Genomic DNA, 12,500 nt, shown 5'->3' with positions numbered 1-12,500 from the left:
GTATCATCTGCATACAGTTTACTGGTAAATATCTCCAGAATCAACATGATCAGGGAGGTCATTAACATATATGGTGTATAATCTGGGGCCAAGAAGTGAGCCCTGAGGGACACCATAGAATACATGTACACGTAGGTAGCCAGAGGTAGACTTTGCAGTTACATGTATTTACCTCAGTGAACTGGTGTCTATTAGACAAATAGCTCAAGAGCTATTCGTGAAGAGATCCTGATATTCCAATACCATGTGCATGTAATGTATATGATAGTATATGTCGTGAGCAACAGTAATGAAAGCTTTTTGAAAATCTATGAAGACTGCTCCAACTGAAAGACCATTGTCAATGGCTGTCTTCCACCTTTCAGTCATTGAAGTCAGCATTCCTTCAGTTGAAAGTCATTTGGTAAATCCCCATTGTTTACTGCCCTTTGTGTCGCAACTGTGCAGGTGGGTGTCAATTATGCTGCATATCTGACTTTCAACGAGCTTGCTGGGTAAACTCAATAGTGAAATTGGCCTATAATTTGATACTTCTGCTGGATTTCCTGTTTTAAAAATTGCATTGACTTAAGTAATCTTCGAGGGACTAGGAAATCTGGAAAGAACCATATTGTTAGATAAATTAAAACTGTTAGGATACCCTCTAAAGGAGATGTACATGTAGTCCTGCAATAGCTAGGCTTCTTGGATATTCCAGGGAAGTATACAAAATCTTACCAGGGATTTGATGTTTGTTACATGGTGATCAAAATTTCATGAAGTGCACATTTGGTAGACAAAACATTTAAAACTTTCATGCAAGCACTCTGAGGCCTTTTCCTCTCATGCACTTCCACAGTATTAATTTATCACAGTAACTGTAGTAGAACTAATTATTTCACCTGGGGTTTTTCAACTCCTCAAGTTGCAAGACATCTAGTACCTCCTTGGCCTTTAAGTTGTTATAAACTTTCTTGTTTTCATGGTCAAATTTTATCAAAGTGTACTCCACCTACAATGATTTAAACGTTCATTTTAAGCAATGTTATGAGCTGAAATAATTAAGTATAAATAAAAAGTATAATCATTAAAATTTTCATCCTTCTGCCATCATGTCAACTTTCTAGTTACAATGTAGCAAAACTCTATAATTTTTTGCACCCTAATTCCTCCCCACCCCATGTCATATGATGAGTGTCTAAATTCTGATGTCCAATTTACGCTCATCAAAAAAAAAAACAAATGAGTTGTAGATTTACGAAGTAAGTAAGTAAGTAAGTAAAACCTTTATTTAAACACGATAAGTATTTAAGCTATGCAGCTTGTGGGGTCGTGTATAAGTAAATAGATAATAAGGTACATAAACAATAATTGTAGTATAATTATGTGATAAAATAAGACTTAAAACCCTCATAATGTATAACCGTAAAGTTAATATTTACAATAAACAAGAATTAATATTGGATTAAGGATTGATAGTTTTGTCTAACTGATAAAATTTTAGACCTAAAAACTGCATTAAAGGAGGAACTATCTTCTACGGAATAAATTAGAAAAGTCAATTTCCCTGACCAAAGTAAGTCTGTTAATCATCCTGGAGAAGCTTTTCACGCTGTTCGCGTTACGACACTCGATTGGCATGTGATTCCACAAGATTGGACCTCTGTAAGATATGGAATACTTTTTGATATTCGATTTGAAGGGTGGGATTTCCAGCCTAAGTCTGTTCCTTAAATTGTAAGAGGATTGCAATTTTACAATATGTGCTGTCATGCAGGATGGTAAGTCATTGTGGTACATCTTATAAATTATTTTCAGAATAGATTGTTTATAAAAAGTTCTTAGAGTGTCCCATTTAGCCCTGGTGAGGGCTTCCGCTGACGGTAAGTCCTTAGCAAAATTAAAAATGACTCTTGCTGCTCTGCAATGTAGACTTTCAAGTGAGTCGAAATCGTCTTGTCGGTTAGTACCTCCCCATACAGATATACCGAACAGCACTAAAAGGTGGAATCCAGAAGCTGAATCTAAAATCTGGAATCTGGAAACCAGAAACCAGAAATCAGAATTATCTACAATTTGTGAGAATTAATGATTATGTACGTGGTCAAGTTGCGTAAAAGTAATAATGTTTGAAAATTATTACATAAACAAAGTTGTGCTTTACCGTCTTTGTTTATGTTCTAGCTATTACCACAGCCTCCAAAATAAGAAATTATAAATGGGCTATGTGACATTATGTTGGGGGATGTTTAGGGGAAATCTTGAGTTAATCACGAGTTTACAATGTAAACTCGAAAATGGTAATTTGGAATTCCTTTACTGATAAAATTATCGTCAGATCACACACATGAAGATTCTGAGCAAAAGCGACCTTTATCCAGGCAATTTGCCATAATTAAACTTGAAAAACACCTGGTCGATTTTTTTTCAAGATAACCCAAATGCAATCCATTTCAATCTTGTTCATTTGTGTCCATTCTTGCTTCTCAGTTGGCTGTTGTTTACATGTAGAACAGTCTTTTCTTTTGCTGTAAGTATTTTTTGTATGTTGTTTAACAGTTTTAAGTGGTTATTGCAATGTTTCGTTCTACCTTTTGGGCATTTTGGGTGTCATGAAATTACATCATTTGGAAGCCCACAGTATGTTCAAACTGAGAAAACATAGTGGAAAAACTTTCTAACCTAAGCCATACATAAATGTATTATCGACCTTGAAGCGTAATATTCATCTGCTTCTTGACGGAATCTTCAAAACTTGCTTGTTTCCAGCCTATTCATTGATAGTGGGACGTCTCGAAAGAACTTAACTTCAATAAACAATGTAAATTTTTCATATTTACTGTATGTTCTTCTTCAACCTATAATTGACAGCTTCAGTCGCGCCCTGTCACCTATGCCACACATCCTCCGGGCATCTTTTTCCTTTAAAAGAGGCATTTTTTGTACTAACGAAGATGAAGGAACAAAGAAAATGAATTAAACAAGTTTTAAGTTTCCTTTATTGTAATGTGGACTGACTCAGCTTGATGATGCCAACACCATGCTTATTAATCTTGTATCCAGAATAACAAGGTCAGAACCATTTTACAGTTTATATTTCCTCAGAGTTAAAATTAATACTCGAGTGTCGGGATTATAGCAGAGCCTACAAGGAGCGGGTAAGTTGTTGTAATTCTTGCAAATTGTGGATAATTCGGTTACTGGATTCCGGTTTCCAGATTATGGATTTCTGGGTTCTAGATTCTGGATAATTTCCCACTTTTAGTGCTGCTGCAGTTTTACTTGCGGGAGGTGTCACCTCAAAAAGATAAAAGAGAGAATGTCTAAGGTAGAAAATGCCATGCAAATACAGAGTACAGTGTAAGTCACACATGTCGATGTAATAATATTAATATCGAAGAGAGATCTTTATGGGTGTGTGAGCAATACCTGCCATATAACAATATTATTGTAATAGACCAATTTCGATATATTAAAATTCAGTCTCAAACAAAAGACATCATCTCGAGGCTCTGGGGAATAAATATAAGGATTTGTATGACTTTATTCCCCAGAGCCTCGAGATGATGTCTTTTGTTTAGGACTGAATTTTAATATATCGAAATTGGTCTATTCAGTGTACACTGAAATTTTGTTAAAACAACCACCCATGGGATATTAGTTGTCATTTTAAAAGGGTAGTAAATTCAATCTTAATGGTTGAACACACTTTTAAAATGACTTTAAGCCCATGTTACTTCAATCTTTTTTCCAGTTAATTGCCAGTAACATAATTTGCAAGTAATATTGCAACTGCAGAATAATGCATTTAAATGAAGATGAGTAATAAAGAAAAATATATTGATTTCTTTCAGTTCATTGTTATGCAAAGATTACAAATTACAACTTTTTTATTTTAATATAGACTTGCGAAAAAGTTGACTTATGGACACAAGTGCGAGCAAGCGAAGCCACAAAAACAGAATCTGAGAAAGTCTAATTTTGTATCTGAATTTAACTAATAGTAATTAAACAAAGCCTTGAACTGTATCAGGAGTTAATGGGTATATGCACAGTATGTGACCAAATTCCCACATTTCTGTTGACTGTGGTGTTTGTTAATTTATAAATGTACATATTATCCTTTTCTACCTCACAGAGAAAACAAAAGTGGGTTAGTGCATGCAATACCACAAGAAATTAAAGCTTTGAGGAGCTCTTACTCAGATCACATTAGAGATAATTAAAGCAAAAAAGAAATAACCCATTTGGGTGGAATACATGGCAATGCACTGGCTTTCCCATAATAAATTATGTTCTAATAGCCAGTGGATATACTTTACTTCTTTTTATTTGTTATGGTCCAATTACCACCTTATTAAATCTTTTTTCAGTGTCATGAAGACATGACTCAGCAGTAATTCCAGTGGGAATTAAGGTCATTAAGTAATCTACCAATTTTATTAATTGAAAATACAAGACCAAAAATATGTACTACTATGGACTGTTATTCTCTCAGCTGGGAAGCAAGAAGTTGGCTTTTCAACAAACTTACTCTAAATTGGAGCTTTGGAAAAAAATCATTTCTGCACAAATTTAATGGCCTGCCATAACTCATATGGTAATAAGGAAGAGTTCTTTCAAAAGATAATGCACTTTGTAATTAAAAATTTCAACTAATAAGACTGCAAGTCCAAGAGACTCAATTCAAGGAGATAACTGAAAGGTAAAATACAAAATGTACAAACTAAAAACTCCAAAATGTGGGAGAACGACAAATTAGAGTGCTTTGTAACAAAATAAAATAATGACCTCCTTTGCATGCAAAATGGATCTATTTATTAAAACCGATTGCAAAATATACACAACTTACTTCATCTCCCCACTTTAAGCAATCGTTTTCTCGATCCTTAAGCTTTTTGTAGATGTGAATGAACTGCAATATGCCATGCTTACGAACGTGATCGGCGTGTTGCTTCGTTTCTGACCAAGACAAAGGCGATCCAAGTGAAAGAAGACCCATGTCGCCTTGAGCTGCAAAGACAGCAAATGCTTATAAAGGTATCCACAGTAACACCTCAACGATCAACGTTTGCGGAACTGACTTCAGCTGAGTTATGCAAAGGGTAGCCAAGCGCAAGGTCTACAGCTTCCAAGCTTGAATAGCAGCTGTTTGTTTATTTTTGCTGATAATCACAAAACGTCAGGACTGGCTCAAAGTATTCGCCAATCACGCTTAAATGTAAGGGCGGAGACGTCGACAAATGTTTTTGCGTGAGATGGGATCATCAACAATTTGGCTAATGACGGGACAATCACATGCATACAGGTATTCAATTCAACGGGCAAAACTAATATCACTGGTTGACGTAATTTGTACACATAATGAAAACCTTACCGAATGATAAGCAACGAAGGGTAAATCAACTTTAAGTCTTGACCATCAGAGTTTCTGCATGCATGTACATCGCAGAAGCAAACATAGTACCAGCGTTAATTCTTGGAAACCGACATGACTGAAGTATGGAATTTGGTGACCCGGCCTTGTCACGCAATCTCCCAATGGCGTGAGTCGCAGCTCCTGGCTGATAACATGTTGTCAAATTTGAAATAAACTTTAATTATATAAGTGACAGCTACATAAACAAGTTCGAACCACACTATTTATTTCCTGTTAAATACATTGTACACAAAATTCGAGCAAACGAGAGCAATTTGGGTACCCACTGTAGACTGGCCCAGGTTGCTCGCTAGAAGCACGGTTAGCGGTTAGGCCTCTATTGCCCGCTAACCAGGCTTCAAGCAACCGGCCCCTGCTGGTTGTAACGCCTGGCAAAAATTGTTTTTAGCAACTTCTTCGACATGCCTGTCGACAATAAAAGAATTGTGGGCCCTGAAGTCACAAGACCAGTCGTTATGGGAGAGCAAAAACGTCGTTGCAAGCCTCTGGTAAGTACATGGTGACCAATAGTAATACTCTTATGAAATGCTAATGTGTAATAAACGGTAAACAATAGTTGTCGGCGTGTGTGTTGAAAGCAGTTACAGTACGTAACTAGCGTAGAGAAAATAATAAACTGGAATTAAGTGAGTTTCTGTTTTCAATTAAGAAAAGTGGAATTTTAACGTGTATTTGGGGTTATGTACAAAAGAAATATATTAAAGGAATGATTAAAACGAAGGAAACCAAGTGTTTTACAAACCATCGAAAAGGTTCAAACCAAATGAACTAAACGAACCAAACCATAGTTCGAACAATTTGGACGCTAAGCGAAACGATAAATTTATTTTTGGCGCGATGGTTAAAAAATTTAATGCAAAAACTAGAAGTGTAACGTTAGTTCTGCCACCACAACTCTAAAAGTACTCATTGCCTGTGGATGAAAGTTTCCCAGGGTATTGTCCATTACTAATGTGCACCTAAATTTTCAAGCCTCTTTGGCCATATTGTGAGAAAAAGAAAATATTTACACAACATCTCAATCACGTCCACTGCTGTTTTTTTCGCTGATTTTGAAGTGCGGGTTTTTTCTTTTGTTCTTAATTGAAAACAGAAAGATATTTTGAAGCTTATTCTTTTTACCAGCTAAATGCACGTGAAAATGAAATTACTTTCAATCTCTGTTTTCAGAGTATAGGTACCTTGCTATCTTAACATCAAGCGCTTAATTTAGCATTACATATTTTGTAACAACCTTGAACACCAATAACATGCGCATTAGGGCAAACATGGGATAAAATTTATCCCATGTTCTGTGTTTCAGCTTCATGTACACTATACCTTTTGTACTGGACTGCATCTCATCTTGACTGTACTTCCCTCTGACTTTTTTCCCAAAATATTAAAGGGGACAGTAACTGTTTTTTTTTTTCAGCGATTACCAGTCACAAATTGCACCCCTCAACTACTTTTTTTGTTTCTCAAAACTGAATTTGAGTGGACGTCAATCAAATGTTTCCATTAGGAAATGCCGCCAAGTGAACAGGACTATATTGGGCAAGATTTCCACACAGGTCCCTACTTCATTATGCATACACTCCTTTGCTTCAAGAAAACAATAGCGATAACAATAGACGTCCTTTGGGACTGTGGCGCTTTGTTCTTTCTTTTTAGAGGTTTTTTCTCTAAGTCTATATAGACTTAAAAAAAAGTCGGTCGAACTTCTGTCTGAAATACGGAAAATCGAACAGTTTTTCCTGCAATTTCGGCACTTTTCCTGCAATTTTACCCATTTTTCAGTTTTAGAAAAGCGCAAGAAGTGGAGTTTCAAGAAATCGTTGTAATAGGGTTCAGATTTGCAAACATAACAAACAAACCAAATAAAAGTACTGTCATAAGAAATTTAATGGCTACCTGCTCTTTTTATCGTGAAATTGTTCTTCCTGTCTGCTTAAAAATTCGCCAAGACACTGCAAAGTGTATATTTTCTTCCTTTCCTGTATTTAGGATCACGAACGGTGCAATATTTAGAGGGATTTTGCGATTTATCGCTCTTTGTAGAGATCGGCAATATGCTCAATGATACTTCCAAGTAAATAGCTTTGGTAGAGATCCATGGATGTTCCCCTATGAGGTATACTTCGTTTCACTCCCCATCATGTCTTTTCAATGCCCTGCTGTGGGCTCGTTTGTCTGGGTCGACGAAGTTTAGGCGATGGTTAACTGCGGTGAGATGATGTTAGCCCTTGTGTTAGCCCGTGTCCGTGCCTATTACTATAGCCAGCTTGCCTACTACTCAAAAACATTTCGACTGGGCTGGGCTTGTGAAAACGTTGGGGGAAATAATGTCTTGTAGTTATACACAAAATGCATGACAATTCGTATTCTAATACCTACGGTTTGCAAAGAGGAATTGACTTTTCTTTGCAATCGGAAGTAATTGGCTCTTTTACTATTTTGCTCCTTTTGCACCACAGTCTTGTTTGCTTTCCCAAAACGTTTAGGGAACTGTTCTCTTACATATATTTTTCAAAGAATGGTCCCTCTAGTTTATCATATGGGTCAAATCCGATCGCACCTTTGTTGTGGCTAATATACAATACTAATGAGCAGCTTGACAACTTCCCTTTTAAGGCCTTGGACAGCCTCTTTCTTCATCCTAAAGAACATCTCTTGAAAGCGTTCATAAAAAAGGTTGCTGTTTATTCATCGTGGTGAAGTACAATATTAATAAAGTATTCTCCTTTGTCTCACGATGTGGTCACTTGTGATGTATATTGCGACATTTCCACTGCATACTGCTAGTCTTCATCAGGTGATGAGGTCGACTGGTTACGCGTCAACCTTTTAATAGGCAGGGTGCTCCGCTGTGATTGGTTGGTTTTCAGCAGCTGTGATTGGTGCATTTCGATCCTCACTGTTTCGGTGTGTTGTTCCTTCGGCGGTCTGCTATCATGCGGTTCTCCTATTGTTGTGTTTCTTGATCGTGGGCATCCATGCTTCCGGAATTATTTTCTTTCCTCTATCCCTGTTGATGTTGTTAGGGTGAAGTCTCATGTGAATCACCTCTTTGACCCTGCGTGTGTACCAACGAGGATTACGATCAACTAACTTTACTTCATTCCAAAGTGGGTTGTGTCCGGTGTTGTTAGTGTGTTCTGAAACGGCGGAGGTCTGGGTACGGGCAAGTCGGATGTCTCGCTCATGTTCTTTTGATTCTATCTTGCATGGGTCTTCCAGTCTCGCTGATGTAGACTTTGCCGCATTCACAGGGAGTCCTGTAAACCAGGCCATCTTGTCTAATCGGCTAGGCAGCGTCTTGCGGTCATACTAGATGTGATCTTAAGGTAGTCTCCGACTTGAAAACAACGTGTATGCCTTGTTGCTGTAGGCAGCAGCGAAGTTGTTTGGATACACTGTAGGCCTTTGACATAAATCGCAGTAGACTTATACTTGATCGTGGGCTCAGCATTGCTACTCGGTTTCCTGGTCTTGGTGATTTTCTGCAAGAAAGAAAGAGGGCAACCATTAATTAGAGACAAGAACAGAAGACAGGTGCTTCTCCTAGTTGGAGATAATAGAGGGTTTTCTTACAAGACGTTTGGCGCGCTCATAGAGGCACTTGACAATGCCGCATTTTACTGATTGCGGGTGGTGGGATCAGTGTGCATAGGCTTTCTGTCTACGCTAGTGGTGAGGCGGCCATCTGAAACTGTTGTGTCAAGGAAAGCGAGTTTGTAGTCGTTCTCTGTCTCCATGGTGAAGCGAATGGAAGGCTGCTGGTTGTTCAGATGCTGTAAGAAGCTATCAATGTTTCCACGATCCAGGATGGTGAAAGTGGCGTCAACATAGCGTTTCCAGATCCTAGGTTTGTAGGCCGAACTAGTTGTTGCCTGTTGTTCCAAACTCTCCACGCATAAGTTAGCAATAACACCGGAGACTGGGCTTCCCATGGCTGCTCCTTCTAATTGTTCGTAAAGTGATCCGTTATACTGGAAGTATGTGGATCTCAATACGAAATTCAGGAGGTCAGCGATCTGAGCAGGTGTTAGTGTCGTGCGGTCCGCAAGGCTGGGGTCACCCTCTAGTTTCTGTAGCGCAGTTTGTACGGCGACGTCAATAGGAACATTGGTAAACAGCGACTCTACATCGAAAGACACCATGATTTCATTGTCTAGGACAGTCTTGCTAACCCTAACCCTAACCTTAAGGTTTATTATCTTCTTATATGCTCTTAAAGCGTTGTCAAAATGCAGCCCTTCTATATACCATTTCCAGTTCCAGTATTGTTTTTTTCTTCATTTGGGTTAATTAACTCTCATTGTGAATAGAATACCATGATGACATGCCTATGGCTGATATATTTTTCTTTTTTTACTTACAGAACTCATACATACATGCATTTCATGTTTTGGACGCAGGGCAAAATGAGAGCTTGTCTTTCATACTTGTGATTGTAGTTAGTTCAAGAGCCAAATGTTCTCAACAATTTTGTCCAAGATTGTTTGGTACATGTTGTGAAATACATAAATGCAAAAACATGATATCTTCACATGTGAAAAGATCACTGTTGCTATGGTTACATATAAACATCATGCCTTTAAATGCCTTTTGTGAAATGATTTAGTATTTCATTGGTGTTTAATATAATTTTATCATAAATAGAATTATATTACAGTACATGGCTGCTTGGAGATACAAAATTTCTCTTCTCGTGTTGACAAATATTTCACTCGTTCGCTGCGCTCGCTCATGAATTGTTTTTCAACACTCGAAGAGAAATTTTGCTATGTAATACCCTCTATATAATTATCAGAGTGTGAGCAATAAATAATATCATTGCAGTGCAGGATTGGCGCAATGGCACGTTGCCTTGGTTATACACAATGTACCCTGGCACCGAATGTATATGTAAAAATGCTTTCTTGGTTGACTTGGATGCTGTGGTTGGTACAATGTACATGTAATTGTCTTCTGACACCTTAAAAATGTGTTTTTTTACTGAGGAATTGGCATCACTCAAGTGTTCTTTTATATGGTCATGAGTAAATCATGTAGTACTTCCGCTTTGTGTGTGTGTGTACAGTGCTCTGCCCGCAGGCAGGTCCTTCCTTATAGTTTTGGCTCTATAGTTTGTCTCTGTACTGATTCATATTAGCAACAGCTCCTCATTCTGTCCAGCACTCCAGGTTTGGGTCTCCCAAGAAGCCTCCTTTCGCTCCACTCTCCCCTCAATCACTAGCGGGAAAAGATCACCATGACGCAGTGTACAATTGTACATGTATGTCCTCGCCAGGCTCTCTGTCTGCTATTAATGATAATAATTATTATTTGCATATCAAGCAAAGTAACTCATCATTACTCACTTTGTTGTACCAAGAGATGTTCAGGGCTTTTCTCCAAAGTCACATCTCGCAGCTCTCCAACTTCCGAATGTCTTCCTTCCTGAAAGACCACGACTCAGCTGAATACTTTTGTTAGCAGTTGTTTCCTATCAGAGAAAGCATAAAGAACAACACAAACGTCTAAGTATTATATTAAAGTAAACTGGAATGTGCTCTTTTACATGTAAGGTCGGCTGTCAGGAATTTCCTATTATTTCACCCTCTTTTTGCAGATTAGTGGTGACAGCCTGCGACAAGATGGACGAAAAATGGACGAGCTTCGTTCTGTGTGTGAGTTGGTTTTAAAAAAATGTTTTAAGTAATGTTAAAAAAAAACAAGCATCAGTGTTTTATAGGGTTTAAAAACACGAGGCATACATGTACACTGTAGCTGTAGCTGAGTGTTTTTAGACCTCCTGATAAAGCTTCAAAAACATCCCACAAAAAGGTTGTCTCTCGGGAGTCTAAACAAAGGTTCAGCTTGTGAGGGGAAGGTACAGTTGTATAATAGGCAGCTCAGCATTCAAGGAAAATAAGTGAATCTTATAAGCAGTATGGTAATTTTAAAAGCATGTTTTTTTTCCTTCAGTCCTTTCTTTGTTGCAGTCAATGGTTGAAGAAGGTTGGTTAAAAATGCTGCATATATTAAGAGAAAGTTCAGAGAACTGAAAACTGCCAATGAAGGAAAAGCCTTGTTGGAAAAAATCCTTTCCAAAGTCAACACGATATGTCATAGAACACAGACGTATTTCCGGCTGTCACTGGTTCCGCCGAAACCGTTCCGTTCCGTTCCGTTCCGTTCCGGCGGAACCAGTGACAGCCGGAAATACGTCTGTGTTCGCAGGCTAGATATGTCACAAATGGTCTTGTAATATTTACACACAGTGGCAAAATGCAAGACTGAACAAACAAGGAGCCAACAAAGAGGCAGGGTTCGATGTGGAATGGGACAAAATCCAAAGTCTAGATACAAACATTCAATTTGTTAATATGACAGCAGAGTCGTTGAATTTTTGGCTGACAGAATTAATTTGTTGAAGAAGTTTGGAAGGAGGATGGGTAAAAGTATCCACCCAGAAGTTTGTACACGTAATGCCTGAAATTTCGATGAAAATGATGAGGGCTATTGAAATAAATAGACTGACTGACTGACTAACTCACTGACCCCCTTGGCTAGCTGCTGAGGCCCCTGATCCGGTGGTCCATACAGGCGGTGGGTACATGTATTATCCGCGCCTTGCCAGTACATTCCCAGCCCCTCCTTTACACCCCACGTTGTGTCAATAATTATTGTCTTTTACCACACACCAAATCAGTACATGTAATTATTATTTTAATGTAAAAGGTTAAAAACCAATTTAAACAATATACTTACGAAAATCGGCATGGTAGCATATTTTAAGCTGCTCTTTTTATTTCTGGAAGCAGAATCATTGTGGTTATGAAAAAAAGGCCATGTGGTTAACTGTTGCAAAAGGCGTACAGTAGTATAAAGCACTGTGCTTCAATATAATGGTGTAATTTTCAGCACTGAAGATTAATCAATTGAAAGGAAAAATAAAATCTTATTGTTGTTTGAAAGTCTTGCGATCAGGAGTTGTAAGCCCAGCAAGAGGATCAGCTTATATTGAGATGCAAAGAACAAAGGTCACATGTGCTGTGTATCCTCCATTGTCTTAATATTATTATAATAATTTGATTGTATCATTCTGGGTCAT

At 37.9% G+C, this 12,500-nt stretch overlaps 2 protein-coding genes and 1 long non-coding RNA gene across 4 annotated transcripts in view; 1 reads left to right on the top strand and 2 right to left on the bottom strand.

Moving 5' to 3' along the window:
* LOC138003614 (glutamate--cysteine ligase catalytic subunit-like) overlaps positions 1-5,513 on the bottom strand; it is a 21,730-nt gene extending 16,217 nt beyond the window's left edge. Inside the window, exons 1-3 of one of the 2 annotated variants that reach the window (XM_068849782.1) lie at positions 5,357-5,513; positions 4,832-4,992; positions 882-991 (exon numbers count right to left, since the gene is read on the bottom strand). In XM_068849782.1, the coding sequence (XP_068705883.1) occupies positions 882-991; positions 4,832-4,981 (260 nt within the window). In that variant the 5' untranslated portion in view covers positions 4,982-4,992; positions 5,357-5,513. Of the gene's footprint in view, positions 1-881; positions 992-4,831; positions 4,993-5,063; positions 5,225-5,356 lie in introns of those variants that run through there. The other variant, XM_068849783.1, reaches the window with a different exon arrangement.
* A 161-nt stretch (positions 5,514-5,674) lies between these two features.
* Positions 5,675-12,500, top strand: part of LOC138003632 (exosome complex component MTR3-like) — a 19,967-nt gene continuing 13,141 nt past the window's right edge. Inside the window, exons 1-3 of the mRNA XM_068849811.1 lie at positions 5,675-5,907; positions 11,016-11,073; positions 12,365-12,443. Coding sequence (XP_068705912.1) covers positions 5,821-5,907; positions 11,016-11,073; positions 12,365-12,443 — 224 coding nt within the window. The 5' untranslated portion in view covers positions 5,675-5,820. The remainder of the gene's footprint in view (positions 5,908-11,015; positions 11,074-12,364; positions 12,444-12,500) is intronic.
* The window catches only part of LOC138003640 (uncharacterized), a 17,884-nt gene continuing 12,672 nt past the window's right edge, over positions 7,289-12,500 (bottom strand). The window contains exons 3-4 of the long non-coding RNA XR_011123623.1: positions 10,765-10,889; positions 7,289-8,901 (exon numbers count right to left, since the gene is read on the bottom strand). This is a non-coding gene — a long non-coding RNA (uncharacterized lncRNA). The remainder of the gene's footprint in view (positions 8,902-10,764; positions 10,890-12,500) is intronic.

The sequence above is a fragment of the Montipora foliosa genome, chromosome 5 (genome assembly GCF_036669935.1).
Source record: "Montipora foliosa isolate CH-2021 chromosome 5, ASM3666993v2, whole genome shotgun sequence".
NCBI classification, from domain to species: Eukaryota; Metazoa; Cnidaria; class Anthozoa; order Scleractinia; family Acroporidae; genus Montipora; species Montipora foliosa.
This window is presented reverse-complemented; position numbering and strand designations above follow the sequence as displayed.